The 19,760-nt window shown below is 51.7% G+C and overlaps 1 protein-coding gene across 1 annotated transcript; it reads left to right on the plus strand.

The window, feature by feature from the left end:
* The first annotated feature begins 2,592 nt into the window (after positions 1 to 2,592).
* On the plus strand, positions 2,593 to 10,207 carry PLEKHF1 (pleckstrin homology and FYVE domain containing 1). The gene is made up of 2 exons (XM_055726408.1): positions 2,593 to 2,692; positions 7,861 to 10,207. The coding sequence occupies exon 2, from the start codon at positions 7,873 to 7,875 to the stop codon at positions 8,692 to 8,694; it is 822 nt and encodes a 273-aa protein (XP_055582383.1). The 5' UTR covers positions 2,593 to 2,692; positions 7,861 to 7,872; the 3' UTR covers positions 8,695 to 10,207.
* The last annotated feature ends 9,553 nt before the right edge of the window (positions 10,208 to 19,760 follow it).

Here is a 19,760-nt window from a genome sequence, read left to right on the forward strand (position 1 = left end):
GGAACAACTCAAGAAGTGGGTAACTTCCCCCAGTGGGCTGAGAGAAGCCCCGAGGGCACAACAACCCTCTGAAACGGGTTTGTCTGGCAGCAGTCTCAAGGCATGTGGACTAGGGATATTTTGGAAACCCATGTTCTGAAGTTTGTCTGTACTGACAGAGCTGAGCAGGGCTCTGATTTCTGCACCATCAGACTTGGAAGCACCTCATTTTTAAAGCATGCAAATGATGCTCGTAGGGCTTCAGAGACACAAATCAATCACAGCAATTCATACATTTCTAAAATTGGCTGATTAGCTAAATCCACCAGGAGCCAGATCAAACAAACATTCATCCCTCCATGCACACTGCGCTCTCAGTGAGTATAGGACAGAGGTTATTCATGCTTACAAGTAACCCGTAAAATGAACACATGTTGACTTACTCACTCATTAAAGAACAGGAGTATTCCAAGCTCAGTTCAATAAAATCTCCATAGCTAAAAGCTGTCTCATCCACTGATGAAATGCTCCATGTAGCCAATTAGTTAAAACCACTGTCTATCTTGGTGGGTTCCTAACATCCCAAACTGAATCTCGAGTTTTATTCAAAATAATTCTATCAATTGCCTGGTTTTTTGGTGGGGTTTTTTTTCTGTTGTTTTGGTGTTTTTTTCTAGAAAAACATCCATTAAACATACACTGAGCTCAGAATTTAACAGATGTTTTTGTTACTATTATAATCTAATCTTTTCCTGCAGGCTGTTGTAGTAATTTTGCCACTAGAAGATAATAAAAAGCCATTTTCTCCCCTGCAGAGCTTACCTTTGGCTGACTCAGCTGAGCAGCTGCAGTTTCCTTTACTTGCTTTGAAATTATTGCATCCCAGTTGGGCAAGATATTTCTGCTACTGAGAAACAAGTGGTTTTGGAGAAAACACCAGAGGCAATAGATCAGATAAAGTCTCTTTACCTTGCTCCAGTTTCATGAAAAGCTGGCAATTTGGGCTACAGCTTTTTCAAGTGGTCCCACAAATGTTTCACTTTAACAGCCAGGAAAAAAAAGAGCTCCTGACCCTGCCTATCAAATAGCTCCTAAGATTACTGGTTAAACTCTTGAGTTTGTATCTCAGTAAGGGCTTCAAACAAGGATGTGACAGCTTCCAAAACAAACAAAATACCAACAGAAAGTCAGCTCTCAAGTGCAACTGACTTAACACTGACTGCACGCCCAGCCTGTACCTCCAGGCTTCCCTTGCCTCATGCAGCAGTTGCCTGAACACACCTCTACTTCTGACTAAAAGTGGAAACAACCTTCCCATCTCAGGCTGTTTGGCTAACACAATGCAACATTTGGCCAACTTGTAACGATTATTGCCCAGATGAGCATATTGAGAAACAACAAGAAAAATAAATCAAAGTACTACATTTCAGTGATAAAGACTATGATTAGGATAAGATGAAAGCAAACTCAGACTAGCAGAGGGGGAAAAAACAGTTTAAGAGTAATAATCTAGCGCTGGTTAGATCTGAATTATTCTGGCAGCTAAGACAAACTCTGACATATTTAGTTCAGCACTTTGAATATTTACAGATAGCTTTATGTAAAAAAAAAGAAATAAACCTAACATTTTGCCAAGGATTAATTTCTAAGCTGGGCAGAACTCCCCAGACGCAGAAGGCTGCTCACAAGGCAGCCCAGATGGAGATGGCTGGTGTCCGGGCTCAACCCAAACCAGCTCCCAGTTGCGAGAACTGGTCTGGAAGGGCTCTGCCCCCACTCCCGCCAACAGCTCAGCCCCGTTCTCCCTTAAGGCCAGGAAAGGCCCCACACTGAGGCCCCAGCAATAGCCCTGCTCAGGCCAGCTGCCTGCCCTCTGCAGCGCGCTCTCTTCTCCCAGGTTTCACAAGCCCGTTGGCAACCCACAGCCTTCCCACAACCCTCCCTGTACCCTGCCAGGGAGCCACCTGAACTCGTCCACCCATCCCACACAAACACGCAGTACGAGGGATAAGGTCTTGTGGAAAGAAATTCTCGTGACAGCCTAAGCACTTCAGCGCTAAGGTTCACCACGAGCTTCCCAGCCGACCTTATTATTACCAAAGAAAACGAAAACCTGGAGAAAAGAAACATTTCAAATACTTTGACAGGTCCATCAGTTCCCATTAAAAATAGAAAAGCTATTACAGGAAGTGAGTAAGCGCCTGAATTATAGATCAGCGCGGGCAGCCGGGGGCTGTGTTACAGCGCCAGGCCAGGCGGCAGCTCGGCCCAGCCGCGCCTCCAGCCCGGGCACCCGCTGAGGGGCGCCTAAGGCCTCCGCCCTCCGGAGGGGCGCTCGGGGCCCGTGGCACAAGCAGCCACACACCGGAGTACCCCCGGGGGGAAAAGCCCCAGCACTGAGGCGGAGAGGCCCGAAGGCCCCGGGCCGCCGCCGCCGCGGAGGGCCGAGGGCGCCGCCAGGCAACCCGGGCAGCGGGGGACAGCGGGGGGCAGCGGGGGAGCCCGTCCTCGGACGCCCCCTAGCGGTACCCCGCCCGCCGCCGCCTGCCCCGCTCCGCCATTGGCCGCCGCCCAGCCAGAGCCGAGCGGCGCCCATTGGCCGGCGGGCGCGGGGTGGGCGTGGCCACAGCCCGGCCCGGCGGCGGAGCGGAGCCGCCCGGCGCGGGGCGGGAGGGGAGCGCTCGCCAGAGGCGGCCGGGGTCCTGCCGCGGAGGTACGGGGCCGCGGGTTCGGCGGGGCGGGCGAGCCTTTGCGGCAAGGAAGAGTTCCGGAAGGGTCGGGGGGTTCCGCCGCCGGGCCGGTGCAGCGGGAGGGGAACCGTCTCCGCCTGCCGTGGGACGGGGGGGGGCCGTGCTCGCCGCCGGGAGGGCCCGGCCGTGCGGGACCTGCGCCCGCCTGGGGGTGCCCCGCCACGCGTGGGGTGTCCCGCTCCGGGGGCGGCCGAGCAGCGCTTACCCGGCTGCTGCGCCGGCCGGCGGGACGGTGGAAGTGGGGGTTTGGGGGAGCCTCGTTACTGACCGACCCTGACCACGTACCGAAGCCGGTCCGGCGGCAGGAGGACCCCCCCGGGCCGTACAGCTCTGAAAGGCACGTGAGGAGACCGGGAACCCGCCTCCTCCCGCCGTGCCCGGCCGTCCCGCCGGTGCAGTTTGTCACGGCCCGAGCACGGGCTGCGGTGCGGCTGCTGCGGCGGGGGCTGCCGGGGGGCCCGGCCCTGCCCGCGGCCCCGTGCGAGGACGGAGAGCGGCGCCGAAGCAGCGGGGAGGCTCCTCCCGGAGTTTCGGGTTTTCCTTCGTTCCCCTGCAAAGCCGCTGGGATGCCTGCGCCCGGGGGCACGTGCAAGAGCGGCGGCCCGGGCTTGGTAGCATCAGCCCGTGCTCGCCATCGCTGCCGCTCAGCGGGCCCCTTGCTCTGGCCGTACGTGCCAGAAGCCCAGGGCAACCAGAGCGACAGTGGCAAGAAGCTCAGTAGCTTGGTTAGCCCGTATCCTGCCAGGACTGGTGGCATTTCTCAATCAAAGGCCCGATGTGACGGTCTGTCCCAAAAAGTCCGTGTGCCGAGCCGGGTTCCTCGTGAGCGCAGCTGGAAGTGGGTGCCAGAGCCTGCCCCCCTTGCCTGTGGTGGCCCAGCAGTTACAACACGGCTGGGAGAGAGGGACAGGCAAGCCAAAATCCCCTCCGGCAGCAAAAAGAGAGGAACTGCGTTGTTCCAAATGCCTGCTCTGGCAAAAAGGTGGCTGCATCCTGCTTACCGTGCTTGGTGAGGAAGAGCTTACACCAGCCCTAACTCCAGGAGAGGCTTCTCAAGCTGAGCAAAGCAGAAGGAGGGAGTAAGGGAGAGCTAGAGAGGGACGAGGCTCAGGGCATTTTCTGCTGGTGGCCCTCAGCAGTCAGATCTCAGTGTGCCAGTACTCGAGGACCATCCCTTGCATCTGCTATGCGTTAGGTATGCAATGGATACCGAGACCGTCAATTCTGTTTGACAGCAAGAACGGAAGAATCAGGTAGAACAGCTCACTGCATTGCTATGCCTAAGCCTTAGGTACACACAGACCTGAAAAACATACCCCAGACTCGCTGACCCAGGAGCTTAAGTTGAAATGCTCTGCTGGCATGCATCAACATGGCTGTTTATAATCACAAGTGAACAAGCGCTCATTGTTAAAAGACGTGGCTTGCTTACTGCTGGAGTGGAGTGCCAAACAGCATATTTTTCCCCGTGAATATCAGTTATATTCACTGAGTTATAGATTCACTGCATAGTATTGATCACATGCAGAACCAACAGATCTAGATGAAAAAAACAACCCCAAACTCTGCCATGCCAAAAACTCCTGTGGAAAGTAGCATGCCAGTAAAGTACATCCATCCTTCCCACCCTCGTTTCAGCTGTGCAAGCTTCTGCTGCACGTGGTGCATGTGCATGTGTATCACTTGGTAATAGGCCCTGTGACCCTGCTGACCTGGCAGAACAAACACGAACAAAATATTTACTGTAATGAATAAAATAGATTACAATTTATATCCTCATTTTTATCTCTCGACACTGTTGTGCCAAAGGGAGAGACTCTCACCTCCCAGCAGGTATCTATCTTTACCACATTCACATAATACTTCCATCTGAAAGCCAAACAGAGTATTATTTGCAGTGAGTCACGATATCAATGTGAAATTGGCTTGTATGTGGGCACTGCAGCTGAGCACTGTCTAAGACTTGGGGCAGGATTGATCCTGTGCGTGGTGGGATGAGGTGAGTCACCCTTGGCAGGTGGCTGTTTCTCCCCCCTTAGCTGAAAAGGGATCGTGTAGAGTTAGTTGTCCAAGTCCAAGGGTAGGTGATGTGAATCACACCCCTCCTATTTTTTTTACTGCTTGGTATGTGTATGTGCAGCTCTCCAATCATTTGTGCCTGAGGGGAGAGAGGTGGAAGAAAATTGCTCGCTTTTGCTTCTCTGGGAAGACTCCTTTGGGAAATACCCTGGACTAGAGCAGCAGCTGATACTTTTAGTCTTAGCAGGGAAGATTTTTCCCAGAACAGTTAGCTTTTGGTTAATTTGTGACATTTTAGCTAGGTAGCAAACCAGAGGGTGGAGGAATAAGGACATACCTTGCAGGTGGAAGTGCGATGTGTCGTGACAGCTCACTTTCATTTCTTTCACATTGTGGGGTTGTATCCAGCCCCTGTGCAGCCCCTTCTCCCTTTGCTCCACACGGCAAGTCCAAGAGCTTTCTGGCCTATGCAGGGGCCCGAACCAATGCAACAGCTAAAGCTTTCATGGCAGCAGGGCTTGCACTCCTCACTGCAAATGAGCTTATGTTTCCTGGCTCTTTGCAGGCATGGTCTTCATATCTGACGGAACGTTTTCATTTCCACCGGGAGCCAGTACACGGAGAACCCTAGAAATAGAGTCATGTCAAGTACCGTACATGCTTGAGAGGTTGGACCGTGCTTCTAAAATACATAAAACTAAAAGAAGCAGGCTAAAAGCTGGAGCTCCATAACCCAGAAACAGGAAACTGGTGGGAGCAGGATTAACTGCTTTGGTTTATCCCACTTGGTGTTGCTGGTGCCAAAAATTCTTGACAGTATTTTGTTGCATTCACAGTCTTTCCACACCAAACTTCCCAAGCTGTAATTTCAAGGATTTTTTTTTTCCCCTTTATTTTGTGTGCCCATCTTGCTCTTTCACTCAAAAGCTCTGCATCCAAGCATTTGTTTGTAGAAAACCCTGAGAGACCACATCCCAGGATAGGTGAGACTCTGGGTATTCATAGTCAGGGAGTGTGGTGTTCAGTTGTGGATCCTAGTTTGCCCTGCCTGTTTGTTCTTCAGCCTAATTTGTGTATTTAAGAGGGACAGAGAAAAAAAACGGTGCTGCACTGTTGTAATTGAGAATAGATTTGAATGAATGTCCTGCAGCAGAGCAGTTCCCTTCGTGCACGGGTCCACCTGGGCTGACAGATCAAGGAGGGGAAACGGAGCCTTTCTCCTTTCCTGTTGGCCAGGGGTAAATCCCTTTGCACAGCTTCTGCATGCCTGTATCAAAATGGTAGGTTGATTGGGGCGTTAATTACTTCAGCTGCTGGTGCTGCTGTCAGGCCCCTGGATTCCCCCTGCCCGGAGCGTGGCAGTTAATTGTAACTTGCCCTTCACGCTGGAGAACACACATGTGCGTGGATACGCTTAACATTGTCCCATTTCATTAAATCCATGCTGGTGCTTTGAGGCCCTGAGGATAGACATCCTTCCAGAAGGAAGCTGGAGGTCTTGGGACCCTCCCTCTAGCTCAAGGGGGACCCTGAAGAAGCCAGCTTTTCAGGAGCACTGGCCACTTGATGCTTCTCTGTGAAAGCTACTTCTGCAGGGTAGGTTGCTTCATTGAGGTCTCCTGGGGCTAAACCTGCACCTTAGCTTTGTGCCTCTGTACCCTGCCGGCTGTAGAACAGAAAATTCTGGGACCTCAGAGGAACTGGCCGGTACGTCTGCCAGATAGCCCAGGCAAGAGGTAAACGGCAGGCAGCAGCCTTGAACTTCAGCTCTGTGGTTTCCCTTCTAGCATACCGAAGGGGTGATTTGGGGTGAAGGGCAAGGGAAGACTGTAAATCGTCATTGTCCCAAACACACAGGAGCAGACGTGTTGCCCTTCTCCTCTTCCCTTTCCCCTCCAGCCTCCATGGCTACAGGCACACTCTGGACAAGGAGGACCGGGGAGATGGTGGGGAGCGGCTCTGCCTTAGTGATTCAGTGAACCACTAACAGCAACCAGGGCGACACACATCCCTGTGATCTTGGAGCCGCCTCGTGATGGCTGAGCTACCTTGGTGCTGGAGGAGGAAATGACTCACGTTCCCGTGGCCGGCCGGCCTCGGGGCAGCACCCTCCGGCACCGGAGGGGCTAGGTGCAGCGAAAAATTGAGCTTGCAGCACAGAGCGCTTCCCGTACAGCAAACCACCAACAGCAAACATTCGCTTTTGCTTCGGTTACCCTTACCTAGGTTTTTCTGTTAAACATAACGCAACAGACTATCGAAACCCCAGATTGTGTGAGGGAGGAGGACATGGAGGGGTGGGGAGTGATGAGCCTGCTGCCCTCTGCCTCCCTTTCAGCAGAGATTAGACTATTTTCAGAATGATGTGTCTTCTAACTGGAAGCGCCGGCAGCCCCAGCATAACTGGGGTAATGGAGGAGGGGCTTGGCTTTTGTGGGTTTACTCACATAGCGAGTGCTTCTATCTTTTCTTCCCCCCTCTTTTTTGTTACACAGGGAGGATGAGCGGGAACAAGTGCTATTGCTTCATTTTGTTCCTGCCTCAGCTCTGGTCAAAAATGACGTTGCGGGGTGCATGTGTCTGTAATCCTCAAGAAAGCAGGTGTGCAGTCAGAAACAGGAGGCTTGCTCCCAAGACCACGGGTCTCCTCCCTGAGCCTGCATCCAGCCCAGCATCAGTTAGCTCCCAGCACCAAGAGGGATAGACGACAGGCATCCTGGTACCCTTCAGCTGTCACAGCGGTAACTGCTGAGCACGTACTTACACCTGCATAAAAGCAGGTTCAGACTAACCAGCTTCCTTTGCTATGGGCACACAGTCATCCTGGTAAAGAGCACATCTGTAATGGAAGAGCTGTCTCTGACTTCAGGGGCTTCCACTGCTGCAAACTGAACTATCTGAGTATAGACCAGGCTGTTGCAAAGTTGAGTCGGAAATTCTGAAAATCTAATTTAGAAAGGTAACAGACTAAAGTGAGGAGTTGTAAGGAGATTACTTGGAACCTCAGGTTGCGTTAGGAATATTTCACCTCTGCATATGTTTGCTACTCAGCCTCACCCTGGGGCAAATGTTTGCAGCTTCACCACTTCCCTCTTTATTTTCCTCTCTTCAGAGCAAGCTGGAGATGGTGGACCATCTTGCAAACACTGAGATCAACAGCCAGCGCATTGCTGCTGTGGAAAACTGCTTTGGGGCTTCTGGACAGCCCTTAGCCGTGCCAGGAAGGGTCCTTCTAGGAGAAGGGATTTTAACCAAAGAATGCCGCAAGAAACCGAAGCCTCGCATATTCTTCCTTTTCAACGACATCCTCGTCTACGGCAGCATCGTCATCAACAAAAGGAAGTACAATTCCCAGCACATTATTCCCCTTGAAGATGTCACTTTGGAGACGCTGCCAGACACCTTGCAGATGAAGAACCGTTGGATGATTAAAACCTCCAAGAAGTCCTTCGTGGTTTCTGCAGCCTCCCTCACAGAGAGGAAGGAGTGGATCAGCCACCTGGAGGAGTGCATCAGGCACCTGCTGACAAAGACGGGCCGGCAGCCCTCCACGGAGCATGCGGCCCCCTGGATCCCAGACAAGGCGACGGACATCTGCATGCGCTGCACGCAGACCAAGTTCTCCACGCTTACCCGACGGCACCACTGCCGCAAGTGTGGCTTTGTGGTCTGCGCAGACTGCTCCAGGCAGAGGTTCCTGATGCCCCGGCTGTCCCCCAAGCCCCTGCGGGTCTGCAACCTGTGCTACAGGCAGCTGCTGGCAGAAAAGAAGAAGGAGGCAGAGGCAGATCGCAAGCAGCCGGAGCCGATCTGCTCTACCATCCCAGGCTATGAACCCTCCAGTGGTGATGACAGTGACAAGTCTGATGATGACAAAGCTGACCAGTGGCCAGCAGACACAGAGTTTTATACCTCAGAAGTATCCTGGTCATCCTTCCATAGCTGACCTCCTTGGGAGTCAGTGGCATTGAGACACTGGGAACCCAGCCTCTGGCCGCCAGTGCTTGTCTGTCTGGATGTTTTCTCTGGAGGCCGTGCCTAGGAAGGTGGATCTTGGCCCCTGTGTGTGGTGTCTGAATGGGGAGCAGGGATGGGGTTACCCCTCTAAAAACGTGTATCACACAACACGAGTGCAGAAAGCAATAGCACAGTGACAAGCACGGACTGGGGCGGAGACCTGCGGGTCAGCCTTGGCCAAATGAGCTCACCCTTCAGTGCCTTAAGTCTTCCTGGCTGCAAGAACAGAACAATAATAACTTCTTTTCTCAAATACTTTGAGATCGGCTCTTGGGAGAAAAAAGGAGCAAGAAATCCTGGAGTTAAGCACGCTTGCCTGCTAGCAGGGTGTTCCTGTTATGGCAAGGAGCACTCTGGATGCTGTTTCCCATAAGCATAGCACATACGTCAGAGATCGTCATTGCAAGCGTGCCAGCCTGAGGGGACAGCCACTCACCCCTGCATGGTAAGGTCAGCAGGCTTCTGTGTCCACACCTGCATCTCTCAACTTTGGAAACACTACGGGAATCGTGCTCCGAATGCAGGGAGCTTGTACGAGGCTTGGTGTGAGCAGCCTTAGCAAAGCACTGGAGCATCCAGCTCTCGCATGGAAAGGGGCTGTTGGGGTGGTACAGGGCCAGGAGGGAGGAGAAGGGAAAGGGACAGGTGAAGTTATGCAGAGGGGTGAGATAAGGAGGGAGAGACTTCTCACAGTTGACTCAACTAAGTGCAGAGCTCCAGATCTCAAAAACAGGCAGTTCCACAAGATTACCAGCAACTTGACGAACTCAGGCTTATTAGGTAAAAAGACAGCCCAGGGAAGACTTGTTAAAAGTCTTGAAATCCAGGGAAACACCCCAAATAAAGATCCTATGAAGTACAGCACTTCCACTTCTTCCCTCCCGAGCAGGAGCCCGAGGCATTGAATGCTCTCTTGCGGGCTCATCTCAGGTCTATCAGTCTCGCAAATCCAAAGTTAAGGTCCTTTATGTACTTCCAAGGTTGGAACCCAAGACTTTCCAGTTAACTTGAGATCAACTTTAAAGTTCAAATTAAGTTAGAAATAAACCATGTTTATTCAAGTATTCTATCATCATATAGCGTGGGAGTAAATATACTGAAAATGAGACAACAGCAATTGTTTTGCGGCAGACATTTCTACAGACTCCATTATTAATTTTAGTATATTTTTATATTGTATATTTTATGCTCTGGAAAAGGAACATGGCTGGGAGTACACTGCCAATGTTATAAACTGTTTCCTTACCTGTTCCGAACAGTGCATTGCCTGCCAGATAGCTGAACTTTGTTTTTTTTAAATTTCAAAGTAATCATTCTTACTGTCTTTTGTAAACTGCCACTGTTCCAATGAATTTGTATCACTTGACTGTGTGAATAAAGATATGGCCAACAGGAAGAAGCCAGGAAAATAGGACAATAAAGCGTGTTGTTATTTAACAAGAGCTGGGATTCAGGCCCGGCCGGCCAGCGTGAGTTCTGACTCCTCAGCCATGGGGTGAATGGTCTGGGTTTCTGTTTACTCCTTGAAGGTAAGCGGGGGTGAAAAATAATTGCCAGATCTGATGCTTCCTTTCTATTTATACCATGTTGTCATCTGACCAAGTTTTCCCAAGTCTTTTGCAATCCCCTGCAGTAGTCTGTATTAATTGAAATGGTATTTTTCCAGTGGGGACACAACTTGGAGTGGGTCAGCAAACCCTATGACCTAAGCAGATGTTGTTGGGTTTTAAAGCAGTAAGTACACCAGGTTCTGTTTTTTCCATCCCTCCCCAAGCTTAGTTCATAACTCTGCACAGCAGTGATTGTTTTTACAATGCCTCCCACCCACCAGAAGGGTGTACATGCTATGCAAGCAGAAAATGACCTTAAAAATAAACAACTGTTGGAGTGGTTCACAAGCCAAAAATAGCCCAGCCACTGAATCCACATCCATAGCTGACGTTCCAGTTCCCTGCTCCTGAGGCAAAACTCGCAGTTTCTTCCTAGTAACTGGCTCCAGAAACTTACTTCAGTTTTGAACCTACTCCTCAGTTCTCTTAGACTTCATCTTTTCTTTATCTTATCTGTCCAAAGTTCTTGCTATTATCAGCCCCAAAAGAACTATGAACTGTTTTTATCCACTAATGAAGGACAGGCACGTCTCTAACAAATGCTGTCTTGTTGAGCAAGAGCTTTTCTTAATCACAGCAGGAAAAAAAAAAACCTACAAAAAAACAAACAGGCAAGCTCCACCAAAAACAACCCATCCCCTTTTTGCTGTGCATGCTGTAGTTGATGGTCTTTTGGGAAACACACGCACTTTCCAGCAGCTGGTGTGTCCCCATTCCTTGCAGGAGGTGGGGATGGAGAAGAGTCAAGGGAGGAAAAGCTGCAACACTGAGTAACTGAATAAGGGCCCCTCACATCACAAACACACACTGCTGTTCTGAGGTGTGGTGTTGTGGAGCTGAAGAGGTGCATGTGAGCACTTGTGCTTCCAGAGGCTTCTGACGTGCACACTGCCCTGCGTGTGCTCCCGAGCCCCCTCCCCGTGCATCACCCCCCGCAGCCTGTGGTGCTCCCTGCTCTGCAGCCGTGCACCCACCAAGGCTGGGGCTGCCACGGCTTCCAGCAGCGCTGGGGGGGGGACACCTGCCAAGGCTGGGGCTGCCACGGCTTCCAGCAGCACTGGGGGGGGACACCTGCCAAGGCTGGGGCTGCCACGGCTTCCAGCAGCACTGGGGGGGGACACCTGCCAAGGCTGGGGCTGCCACGGCTTCCAGCAGCACTGGGGGGGGACACCTGCCAAGGCTGGGGCTGCCACGGCTTCCAGCAGCACCGGGGGGGGACACCTGCCAAGGCTGGGGCTGCCACGGCTTCCAGCAGCACTGGGGGGGACACCCGCCAAGGCTGGGGCTGCCACGGCTTCCAGAAGACGTTTCACATGGAAGCCCCACGTAACCTAGTGACTCTTTTAACTGTTAATGCATATAGTAAATGGAGCCTGCCCAGGAAAACGTGAGGAAATTGAAACAAAGCCTCTCCCCCCCTTCCTGCAGTTTTGTTAGCCAAGCTGGGGAGCTCGGGCTGGGATGAGAGCCTGGGGCTGCTGGCTGCTGTCCTGCTCAACACATGGGTTATACATCATGGGCTGTGCCGTTACAGTCCAGCCTGGAGTTTTCTCGCCTGATTCTATCTATCTGCAGTGCATTAATGGGGCATTTCCTCATGCTTTGAGGGGGGGGGAGTGGGTGGGGTTTTTTTGAGCTAAATAAATGCCTTACCTGGGATTCATTAAAGTTCTCAAACCCAGCAACTAGTTGGAAGAGCAGCAGCTTGAATGCTCCCTTTGGAAAACCATCTGCAGGCTGGGGATGTTGTGGGGTCACATCCTTCTCTTGAAAGGCTCCCAAAGACGATATGTGGGGATCCGTTGCCAGATGGGGTTCCCTGCTCGGCCCCAGCCTGCAGGGCACAGCTCCGAGCAGCTGTCCCCACCGCACGCCAGCCACGGCACTGCCTGACCCCGGGGTGCGCTGGTTCAGGGAATCCGGCTGGCTGGAAAATGCTCCTTCTGCTCCCTCGGGCAGAAACTAGAGCCCAGGCGCTTCTAGAAAAAAGCAAGAGATTTTAGCCCTCAGCAAAATGGTTCCTTTTCTGCTGGGCACGGGAGAGCCAGGGGACAGTCCCTGTAGCTCTCAGGACTCAGAACACTAGTGTGCTGAACGCAGAAAGCAAAACCTGAATGTTAGCATCAGACCTGCTGAAACTGGTGGGGATTCCCCAGTAAAGAGGCAGGAAAACACTCAAGGCCATGCAGCGAGGCAATCCTCTCCTGCTCTCCAAAGTCCGTAGGAAGGTGGGGAAGAGGATGACGCTGCTGGAGCAGCCAGTCACAAAAGCTGAAGGAAAGGTAACGGGGAGATTTGCTATGTGAATGAACTGAAAAGAAAGGATCAAAGATGTTCAATGAGACCTGTGTGCCCTGCTGTCCCGAGGCATACCACCAGCTCCAGAACAGCTGACTCAGCAGTTCACAAGCCATTGGAGGCAGCGGGGTGGAGTAAGCCAGCTTCTCAGGCAGAAAGTTGCTCCCAGTTACTCAAACACTGAGTTCCTATCCAAGCAGGAGCTCTGGCTCTGTCACAGCCCACGGCCTCTCCTGACTCACTACCGCTGCAGCGCAGTTCCTCGTATTCCTCAGCCTGGGATTTTTGGTTAGCAGGAGGAATCGAGGAGCACAGATAGTCCCAACTACTGCTGAGCTTTAAAATGATGCATCTCCAATGAAAAATACAGGCTTCTGTTTCTGACTCTTTCAGCTCTAGGCCATGGATCTTTAAGAAAGGTGTCGGCAGGAAGATGTTAAGCTACTGTCACTTCCATGGTGGACACAGTATGGTAAAACATCTCCAAGAAACCCTTGGCCAAGAGCCGAGCACTGGAGATGTTCTCCAGAGCGCCAGGGGAGGAGCACTGCACTCCAGGGAAGCACAGGCTGTACACCATGTTGTAAAGCACCGGACCAGGGTGGTGCCAGGTCTGTTTTATATCGCACGTTACAGCCAGGAGAAGCCCCAGTGCCACACACGTGTGTGGGAAGGAGCCTCTCCTGGCCACGCATTTGTTGATAAAACCTCCCACCAGGCGCAGCAGCCGGTGCTGCAGTCCCAAGAGGGCGGCTGCCAGACGGGCAGGGAGGCGGTGTGAGTACTGACAGACGCTGAGCGACTCCCTCTGAACTTGGCATTTGGCTTCATTTCCAGTAAGGCCCAGAAATGCGAATAAACCGTAAGCAGGTTTTCCGTAAACCTCTTATAGAGAGGTTCATGGCCCAGAGCGAGTTACACAACCTCTCCAGTCTGCTGTTGTGGGAAGGGCAGAGGAAGAAGAGGGGAGGGAGGTATGGGGGTTTGCTTTAGCAGAGCACTCCTGTGCAGTGCCCTCTCATGCGCGATGGGACCACCCTGGGGCACAGCATCCACTGTCGGCAGCCATGCCGCTGCCTGCGATGCCCCATGCAGCGAGGGAACGCTGCGCCCCTGCTTGAGCTTTGTCTAGCCTCTCCTTTTTTGTCTTAGACACAATGTGTTTTGCTGAGAACCTTAGAAAAAAATGGATTTGAGAAGGGAAAAGCATGAACTCAAGGCCAGACAGGGCCTCTTTTCCTCTAGCAGAGAGCAACAAGTAAAAAAAAAAAGTTACACATGGTTTTCATCGAGTTATACATCAGGTAAAACCAGACCTGTGGTGGTTTCACATATAAAGTATCTTCCACAGACACCAGAGGCAAAAGTTAAGTGTGACACTGAGGCATCTCCACAGATTTTTTTTCCCCCTCCTGCCGAAGCCCGCAGGAGGAACAGTGTTCCCTAACACCCCCCCCATCCCCATGTAGCCATTCTCCTGGGACAGCCTCGGAGCATGGCCCTGCTGCCCGGAGGGTGGCCATGGGTGCTGGGGGAGGCTCCAGGCAGCCTGTCGTGGCACACTGGCTCCGCACGCTGCCAGAGCTGCAGGATGAGCCCCGTGCCCAGCAGAGTGGCACGCACGGGCTGCCCCTCACGCTCCTCAGATGTCTTGAAGGGCCCAGACGCCGCGGTGCGAGCCGGCAAACAACCCACAAACCAGAGCCACCAGCGCCCAGGCCACAGCTAGGTAGACCTGGTTTCTGTCAGAGTCTCTGACTTGGTGTTTGCTCAGCAGCGAGTTTCAGGCAAACCAGCCCAAGTCTCTCGCTCCTTCCAAAAAATGGCCTTGTTTACTGACTAAACACTTGTTTCTGAGCAGCCCCTAAGCCAGGCAGCCCAGCAAAGCTGCGCTGTGCGCGGCTCACCGAGGCCAGAGGTCCATTGCACGTCCCTGGCAGCCCAGCCCTGCTCCGCAGCGGTACCGGTACCGGAGCAGCTGCCATGGCCGGGCTGCAGAAGTGGGGGAGCTGTCTGAGCATCCTCTCCACAGCGGGAGGGACCCCCACACCACTTGCAGCCGTGTCTCCTCCCGAGGAGAGGCTGTTTTTCACTGACTTGGCAGGATCCAGCTGCTCTCCCTCACACCCTCCTCACACAGCTGACTTTACTGAATAGCCCTGGGGGAGCAGAGGGAGGAGTGACGCTGTGCGTTACCCCTGCAAGCGCCTTTGCAGCAGAACCCTCTGCTGCAGTTCCTGCAGGGGGGATGCCTTACCCCCAAACCTCAACAGAGACAGGCTGGTGTCAGCCACACCTGTCCCATACCCAGGGGAGGACTTGTCCCACTGGGTATCCAGCTGCAGACGCATTTGTTCATTCTACTAGTACCACATTCAAGGCAGAGGCACCCGCAGGCCAGCAGGCTGAGCAACCCCTGTATCTGTGCTGGGTCCCAACAGGCACTTGGGACGTCACACGCTGCAGCCATCTGTTTGCAAGGAAACAGCCTTATCGACAAGAGGCTCTACAAAATCCACTGGTAAAGCTACGCTGTTAATCCAGGGAGAACAACAAATGGAGACTGTCACACTTCACTGTTTCAAGACTTCAGCAGTAGCATTGCTGTTCCTGTAATACAGCAGCTAGAGGCGTTACCTTCGTAAAAACAGGGTCTGTAATGCAGCTGGTGTAGCCCCCGAGCAAGGGCAGCCCCACACAGCAGACCCCTGGAGCCCCAAAGCAGCCCCTTCTGGAGCAGCAGCGCTGCAAGCACCCTGGCAGGCACCAAGCAAGCATCCCTCCTGCCAGCTGACATTCCCTCTCTCTCCTCAGGGACATACAATAGCCAAAGCCCAGCATATGGCTGCGGCACAGAAAGGATTCTGAAGGATATATTTCTTGGTTTAGACCTTACAAGTCAGACACAGACTGGTAAAAACCGGGTTACTCCTCCACACAGCCTCCCATTTCAGCACCCTCACCACTCTGGAGAACCATCTGAGCAATCCATGAAGCATGGGGGAGCCCCCAGGGTCACAACTCCTCTTCCCCGTGCAAGATGGGGGAAGGATCCCACGTTGGAAGCAGGCAGAGGAGCTGGTCATTACCCAAGCACAAGCAATGCATCTCCCCAGACACAAGTTTTCACAGGCAGCTCCAGAGCCAGCCCTGGTGTTAACAGCTGTCTGAAGCACAGCAGGCTGATGACCTCCAGTACAGCTCTGCCTTCCACCCAGCAGCACTTGAACTTTCTCCTCCCTGCCCATCCTCCCTCCCCCGGATTTGTCCATTGTGTTTATTTTTCCAGCCTGAAAATTTTCCAGGGTTTTCCTGGAGCTGGCTCGCCCAGCTATGCCAGTGGGACACCTGCTGTGACGGGGGCACATGGCAGCTGCCCACGCAGGGCATGGCAGGCAGGGCATCCCCCCGCTGAACCAGCCCTGCACAACAGGCACCTCTGCCAGCTGGGGGTCTGCTGGCTGCAGGGTCAGGGAGAACAGCAAAATAGGGGAAGAGAAGGAGGGTTTTTTTTAATATAAACTTTAAATTAGTTCTGTGAGAACACTTAAACATTCAAAAAGGAAACATGAGGAACTTTTCAATCAGCATATGACCCTTGTAATCAGTCTCTGTAAAACAACTTTTTCTTCTGCAAAGCAAAGCAATAGCATGACCATATCTTAATACAACTTCCACTGTATGTGGGTGTGAATAAAGGAACTTCACTTCTTTAAAAGTACTGTCTGGTGATTTGGATTCTGGTGGCATGGAGACATTTTCTTCTTGCTGCAAGCAATAAAGACATCTGGTTTAATTTTTAAGCTGATACTGCAATTTTAAGAACATGAAATAACTGACTGCAGCTGATGGACTGAGAGGTGAAGGTTTCCTACTTCTGTTTAATCACTTGTTTGTACGCAGGGAAGCATTCAGGGAGGCAGGCTCCACTCCTGAGCAGGATAAGAGGCACAAAGGCAAACAGGCAGGTCTTCCCCTGTCACAGGAAAACCCTTCTGTACAACACAAAGCGTGCTGCACTGTTTCCAGAACGTGATTGCTTTGGCAGCACATGCGTCATATTTCAGCCGTGGTAGCACATATGTTGGCACAATACTGCAGAAATTGTGCACTGCATGTGTTTGGGATAACATATGAAAGCAGTGTTAATACACCAGAGCCAGAGTTCACCTACCCCAAAATGATGAGGGATGCCATGCCAGAGGCACCTACAGAGCCATACTTTGCTGCTTTCGTCGTTTGGCAGCCCATGGTGGGAAACTTCTCAATGATTGTGGACCGGTCCATTTAGTAGTCCTTGCTGCCACCAATCTGCCTAATCACTTTCCGAACACACTTGCGTTTTGGCACCTAGAGCATCCTGTGCCAATTAGCGCTGCATTCCGTTACACTGTGGGAACAAGCACTTCCCCTCACCCCCGCCAGCCCAGCGGGTGCACCCTGCCTTCCATGCCACGGTATTGTTCCTCCCGTTCACCTCTGTGCTGTTCACCACCATGACCAAAGCTCTCCCCATTAGCATCCTTTCCAGGTTGAACAGTTTTAAACCAGCCCATCTCTCTTTACACAGATGTCCTCCCATACAGCGTTACCCTTCTCTGTATCCTTCGTAGCCCTGCAATGCCCTTTTTGACTCCAAAAGGACTAATCAGAGTGGACTGAGCAGGCTGCACAGGCTGTTCAAGATGTGGCCGCTACCTGGATTTATCCAGTGACCTAAAAACATTTATTACCACCTTCTTGATTTCCTTCCCCATCAGTCCTAACCTTCACATTGCCTTCTGACCTGCTGCTGAGCACTGAGCCTGTATTGTTAGAAATCTGTCCACAGTGACCTCAAGCTCTTTCCTGAGAGAAAATAGGTCACTTGGAGCCCAGCACTGTGACTACATAATCAGGGTTATCTTTCGTCTGGTGGCATTTACCAATATAAACCAGTACCTACTGTTCTACTGGCTGCTGGCTCGCATCAATGCTAGCGTGGATGGCAGGCACCAGAGGGCTGTGGACAAGTGGCTTCACTGCCCAGAAAGGCTTTGGCACCGTGCAGGTACATAGAGCATGCGCTCTATTCCCTGACACGTCAGCGCAGCACAGCATGACCTTATTCTCGTTTGCAACCAGTACACACCAGTATGACACTGTAATTAGAACACAGCACCAGCAGCGCAGAAATTGGGGCTCTTCAGTTAAGCTGAGCAGTTCTGGGTTTAACTCAGTGGCACTGGGACTGCATCCTCTGGGCAGGGCCAAGAGGTGGCGGAGGCCATAGGCACGGGTGGAACCTGAGCTGCTGCGAAACACTGGAGCCACTTTTTTAAATATTTGGCATTGTGCTGCTTTGCATGAGTATTAGAGGTTCCCAAAGATGCACCAAGCCTATCCAAAAAGCATGGGGCAGCTTTGAAGCTGACTCAGTTGTTGGGGTGTGAGCAGCCAGGAGTTGGTTAATTGATTTCCTGATTGCTATCTGAAGACACCATCCAATTTTGGTTTATTGCACAACAATACAGTACGGTTAAATTATGCACAATAGAAATACATACCTTTGTCGCAAGTCTGCGTGGCAGCTTAATTAGTTAGTATCAGCAGAGCACTTTGAAGACGTAAAGCACTACAAGAGTGCTCCTTATTATCCTCATTGCTACTTATCATTAGTGGCACAACGTGAAGGCTAATCTTCCCCCTGTACTCACCGGGGATGTGCTGCCGCCATTGTCAGCAGCCCCAGTCCCACGGGCCAGGCTGAGGACTTGAAAGCCCGAAATTAGGATTAGACTCAGAGTCAGCACAGGCTCCTGCAGAGTTAAACTTCAGAGACAGCAGAAAGCCTCAAGTATGCAGGCGACTGCCAGGCGATGGGAGGCTGTTCGCTGTGGTTATGGAACAAATATTTTTATACACAGATTCCTGGAGAGAATGGCTGGGAAAAAGCAAGCAAGCCCCTTTTATGGAAACCAACAAAATCACATCCAAGAGCCTGCCTTGCCAGCACCCTGTTTAGCTTTTTATTACTGACTTTGTTCCTGTATAAGCAATTAATAAACTGCAGTTTGGTCCAAAGTCTGTTGCGTGAACTTCAGCTCATGGACAGGCACAGAGCAGGCAGCTGATTCTTACTGATACTCCAGCAAGCCTTCCGCTTTAACGCAGTATTTTGCCTTGTCCCCTGTTTTCTTGAGTAAATTTGCCTTTTTTTTTTTTTTTTTTTTTTTCAAAAAAGAAGCATTTGCTCTTGCACTTAGTCTCTCCCAAGCCCAAATATTACATTCAGCTGTTGTGCCTTTTGTAACCTTTGCTGCTCTACAAGGGAGCAAATCTTTTAACTGAGGATTTTGAAAATCTGGTTATGTAGGGCTTAAAATAAACCTGGAAGGTAGAAAAGTTAGATGGCCACCTTACTTTGGCCTGAAAGAGTGGAATCCTTAGAGGTTTGAATAAACACAGGTGGCAGTCAAAAGTCAGAGCTGCCCTGGCCTCCTTTCTTTCTGCAGAAAACTTCCATCAGTATCAAGCAGAATTGCCTGCCAGGGAGAGGGCAGAAATCTAGAGGAACTGTCTGTTGGCACAGTTAGCTGGGCAAGAACGAAAAATCACCTTGGAAATCCATACACATATCAGAAGAATGAGCTTACCTACAGTTCTGAGCCCAGGATAGGCTTCACCCACTGGCTCATACAGTTCAGCAGGAGATGCGGATCTCCTCCAGCTGGGAGGGAATGCTGGTGTGGTATAGTCGAGGCGAAGCACACATCTGCTCCGGCTCCATGATCTCTCTCGCCGGGATCCCTCCTACCTCTATCAGAGTTCAGGGGCTGATTCTGACTCAGCTGGTTGATTCTCCAATTATTTTGTTGTAACAGCTCAACAGAAGGAGCTGCTCAGGGATCTGCAGCAGGGCGAGGTAAAAATAAGACCTTCAGAGCTTTTGCTTTATCAGTTTTGACCCCAAATGACAAAGATTATTAATCATATCTTATTGACTGATGCAGAAATAACAAACCCTTCTTGCTGTCTTCACATTACACATACAAGGGGATATCCGAGTGCTCTACTCCAAAGCAGCATGTCAGAGCACAGGAAAGAT

This window comes from Falco cherrug, chromosome 14 (genome assembly GCF_023634085.1).
Source record: "Falco cherrug isolate bFalChe1 chromosome 14, bFalChe1.pri, whole genome shotgun sequence".
NCBI lineage: Eukaryota > Metazoa > Chordata > Aves > Falconiformes > Falconidae > Falco > Falco cherrug.

Bases quoted from the DNA above. Each gene is read 5' to 3' on its own strand.
- PLEKHF1 (XM_055726408.1), top strand. From the start codon at position 7,873: ATGGTGGACCATCTTGCAAACACTGAGATCAACAGCCAGCGCATTGCT.